Here is a 4,755-nt window from a genome sequence, read left to right on the forward strand (position 1 = left end):
AAAAATCATGATTTTCAAAAAATGATCATGCATTAAAAACATATTCATGAGTTCGAAGAAAATGTCTATGAAATATATAAAAAATGTTCACATAAACTAAAAAAATCATTAATTTCAAGATTTTTTCTCTAATTCCAAAAAATTCATCAATTCAAAACATGTTTGCTGAGTAAAAAACTGTCCATGCATTTCATTCAAAAAATAACTAAAATTTATATTCCCCGTTGCAACGCATGGTCCTTGTGCTAGTATAATTTAAATATATTAATTCTAACTCTAACTCATATCTCTATCTTAAACACAATATACTTCTAACAATGCTCTCACTTCGTTGTGCTGGAAGTGAAGCTTTTGCTTGAACCTGGTAATTTTTTGCTTAAACCGATCACTGAAGGATTTTTTGCTTAAGCGGCTGGTGCATGTATGTATAATGAACACTATGGCTGCAGGGCGCAAGGAGAGCCAAGGACAAAGTGTGGTGCTCCTCGCATACGGCAACATAGTGTAGGCTAGTGACGACCGTAAAATAGGAGGCGAGGTCATGGGGCAGCCTAGTGGAAAATTACCAAGCTGCCCACCTTATTACGCAAGCTGGCACCAGTCAGGATCTAGAGCTGCATCTGTCGGTGACCGTGGTTGTGAAAACCACTCGCGACCGGGACCCTGCCGGATCTCGTCGGCCACGGCCCCAATGGAGGAGGTTTGGGGGGGGGGGGGGGGGGGGGGTCTACGCGTGAGAAACGTGGGTAGTGGTGCGAGGAAAAGAAGAAAATGCTAGCCGAAGGGTCAGATCCGACGGCTGCAGATGAACGAATCGGATGGGTGTGCGATGAGTGGTGAGTGGTGGCTTACCCAAATGGTCGACTGACGCGTAGCCCTGGCCTTTATGATGCTAATTTATTTATTTATCACTCCTCAAGTCTCAACATGTTTATTCGAAATACAGTGGTAATGCAAATTATAAATAAAGGATAATAAAACAGAGCAAGTTTACGTGGATGCTAGGATTTTGGCTGCGTGAAGCATCAGTGTGCACCTGCACGACTGCAACAAAGCTCTAATTCCTGCCACTCGCATGAAACAGCTCCAGCGCCTTGGCCTCCGTCATCCCACCAGGCACCTCGACAAACCGCAGGATTCCGAGCGTGGCGGCCGCCTGTTCCGCAGTCAGGACGCCCATCTTCTCGATCGGCGTGAATTTCGCCGGCGGCTTCACGTCCGTCTTCAGCAGAGCCTTGGACAGCTCCTTCCACCCATTCACCTGGGCCTTCATCTCCGTGGTTATCTTGTCGCTCTTCTTGTCCTTCGCCTGCAGCTGGGTGGCCACGAACCCTGACACGGACTGGAAGCGCGTGGCCTCGTGCACCATAAGGAGCAGCGTCGCCACCGCTTCCTTCGCCTCGTGCTGCTTCGGGCCGGAGGTCAGATCGGCCCTGGTGCGGCTGGCCAAGGCGTCCACGGCGTCGTTCATCTGCTGCCGGCCGATAGGGAGATTGCTGAGATTAAGCGAGTTGCCGAGGAGGTTGCCGTAGCTGTTGCCGAAGCCGACGTAGGTTGCGCCGGGGATGAGGCCCTTGGTGAGCTCCCACCACGTGCCGTCGCTGCTCCTGAATCCCTCCAGGTAGAGGTTGTCGGCGCGGGCGGCGATCGTGAGCGTGCTGGTCCTCGTCTTGAGCTCAACGTGGAACCATCGGCTCGGCGTCGGCTCGACGTTCGGCACAACCGACGGCAGCACCGGCGGCAGCACCGGACGGTTGTGCGTGGAGTGCTTCGGGTTGGCGAGATTGTTGCGGATGGCGGCGATGAAGCCGACGTAGTCGGCAGAGCTGCCTTGGACGTTGAACCGCGCGATGTAGACCGGCCTGTCGACGTTCTTTGCCGGCACGGTTGTAGACTGTAGAGCAGAGATTTGGATTTCGGCCATTTCGCCCAGGAGCGGTACAAAACTGAAAACGAAATCCAAAATCTTGTTGTAGAGTAGATATATAGATGGCCGCGCCGGTGGGAGAGGCAGAACAGGTGCCACTGCTTGCTCTGTGGGCTACAAGCTACGTAGATGAGACCGACAAGGGCGAGGGGATATGGAAGAGCATGAACTAACTTGGAGTGAATTTATAGCGAGATAGGTGCATGCATGCATGCTACTCCCTCCGTTTCTAAATATAAGTCTTTCTAGAGGTTCAACTAATGAACTATATACGAATGTATATAGACATACTTTAAAGTATAGATTCATTCATTTTACTTCGTATGTAGACATGTAGTGAAATGTCTTAAAAGACTTATATTTAGGTATGGAGGGAGTAGCTTGAAAAGCCAAGCGTCCAAGACCAAATTTGACACGCATGCATGTTCTTCTTCGAGTGGAACGTCCACGTGAAAAATGCTAAATGGTGGTCCACCACCAGGCTGGTTGCGCGTGGCCATCCTAGCTCCTCTCGGATCCGGGACCAGCGTGTATTCCGCAATCTTGCCCGGTACGTGTACCACGTTTCGAAGGCATCTATGGGCCGTTTTCGGTACCTAAAACCATCAAGTTGCTAGGATAACAGGTACTATCAGATTTGAGTCAGGTTAGAAAATATCATAGAAACTGAGCTTAATGTATAACGTGGAGCACAGATACTATGTTGTCTGGCGTCCGAGACCTAGAATGACGCCTAAGGCAAAAGGTGTCACACTATACTTTGTGGCCCCTAAAACAAAGGCGGCACTCTGGATATCTCGCGGCCCACTCGGTAATACATCATCACATACAAGCCTTGCAAGCAAATCCAGCTGCCCCCACCTACCAAACCCAGCTGTCCTCGCTGCCCCGCACACAACAGGCTTCGAGCGAGGCAGTCGGCCGCGCCACACATCTCCTCATCCACGAACCCTAGCCGGCCGCCCCACACTTCTCCGCAAGTCGCCCTTCCTTCCTGGCTCGCTGCTCTCCACCCGCCCTCCCCGTTCGATCGTTCCCAAGCAGGCAGGGTGTCGTCGTCTCGGCCTGGTCGTCGTCTGCCCGTCTCGACAAGCAGCCAGGGCGCTAGTCGCCCCTTCCCTGAAGTGCGTCGGCCGACGGCAGTGGCTCACCTCCCCCCCCCCCCTCGCCGGATTGCCAGAGCGAGACGCTGGTCGACCCCTTTGTGAAGACTCGGATAGCAACAACACAGTCAACAGAGGTTTGCCCTTTTTAACAATTTTATTTAAGTGTTCAACTCAGTGCAACACTGACTCAATGGTATCTTCTAGTTATAAACATCTAATCCATGAATCTTTTTTTTTTGTAGATTTGCAAATGAAGAGAAAAAATCTGCACAATTGGTTTGCCAGCAGTAGCAGTTCATATTCAAACAACCCCCTGTTCCACCTGAACCTGAACACACACAACACATAGATATTCCTACTCCATCAGAGAGCACTAATCGTCCTTCAAGTGAGAGTATTAATCCCCCAACTAATGAGAGCATAAACGAGCCAGCACCTAGGCATCATGTACACGAATTTCATCTAAGTCAGATTTTTGGTGATCCGGCAGATCGAATTCCAATACAAAGTTATGCCCCGGAAGTTCCAATTCAAGTTAGGAAAGCCTATTTGTTGAAAGGGAGAAACGAAGCAGAGTGGCATAAATTTGAAGCCAAATTGGATGGTAAAATTTGGAGATCTTTTCAACTACAATGGCTAGATCGGTTTGATTGGTTGGAATATAGTGTGAAAAAGGAGGCTGCCTTCCGCTTTTGTTGTTTCCTTTTCAAGAAACCATCACAAGCCGCTACATTTGGAAATGATGTATTCACAGTAGATGGTTACAAATGTTGGAAATCAGCTTTGGAAATTTTTCAAAAACTTGTGGTCCACCGCGGGGAAGGTGCGGAGCCACATCCGCATGTGGTCCACCGTGATCTCCGCTGCAGACCGGCCAGAGTCATGCAGCCACGCGCCACCGAAGCCCGTCCCGCTCTAGACCGGCAGCGCAGGGCTCCTCCCGTCGCGGCGCGACCACAACGAGTCACGGACACCGTAGCCACCGGATCTACGGACCCCATACCTGCGCCGCGGCCACATGGTCGCGGAGGCAGCCGAAGAACAGCCGAATTATGGCGCGGCGGCGGCGACAAAATCAAGCGTCGGCGATGGGCGAATCAGGGCTGAATCGTCGGCGGTGTGGGCGGGGGAGTGTCGGCGAGGGTGGGGAGCGTCGACGGCAGGCTAATCGAGATCAAAGCGGTGGCGGGCGGGCGAATCGCGGCGGTGACGGGCAAATCGCGCACGGGGGCAGTGAGGGGAGGGGAAGGAAAACGGAAGTTGGCCGTGCACGCACGAAAAAGAAAACTATAGAGCAACATGCGCACGCGGCCCTCTCTCTCCCATATTTGAAACAGATAGGATGAAAATTTTGAGCAGCCCATCATAGTACACCGTTTAGGACAACTGTTGGAGAGGGTTTTTTGTCGTCTCGTGCCTTATAAAACCGAGGCCTAATTTCGGATAGCTGTTAGAGATGTTCTCACTTTGTTGTGCTGGAACTGGAGCTTTTGCTTGAACATGGTAATTTTTTGCTTAAAACGATCACTGGAGGAATTATTATTATTTTTTGCTTAAACGGGCTGGTGCATGTATGTATAATCCAACACATTAACGTACGCAGTATGGGCGCTCGCTCGCTGCATCCACGTCGGCGACAAATCCAAAAATAATCCATGCCGCATCGCCCCGTTCCACGCCCCCCTCCCTCTATCGATCTCCGCACGCTCCCTGCCACGCCAC

General features: G+C 51.0%; 1 protein-coding gene across 1 annotated transcript; it reads right to left on the reverse strand.

The window, feature by feature from the left end:
* Positions 1-883: 883 nt before the first annotated feature.
* LOC123398897 (protein synthesis inhibitor II-like) lies at positions 884-2,093 on the reverse strand. The gene has a single exon (XM_045093343.1). The coding sequence runs from the start codon at positions 1,922-1,924 to the stop codon at positions 1,058-1,060; it is 867 nt and encodes a 288-aa protein (XP_044949278.1). The 5' UTR covers positions 1,925-2,093; the 3' UTR covers positions 884-1,057.
* Positions 2,094-4,755: the final 2,662 nt, after the last annotated feature.

The sequence above is a fragment of the Hordeum vulgare genome, chromosome 5H, assembly GCF_904849725.1.
Source record: "Hordeum vulgare subsp. vulgare chromosome 5H, MorexV3_pseudomolecules_assembly, whole genome shotgun sequence".
Classification (NCBI taxonomy): Eukaryota; Viridiplantae; Streptophyta; class Magnoliopsida; order Poales; family Poaceae; genus Hordeum; species Hordeum vulgare.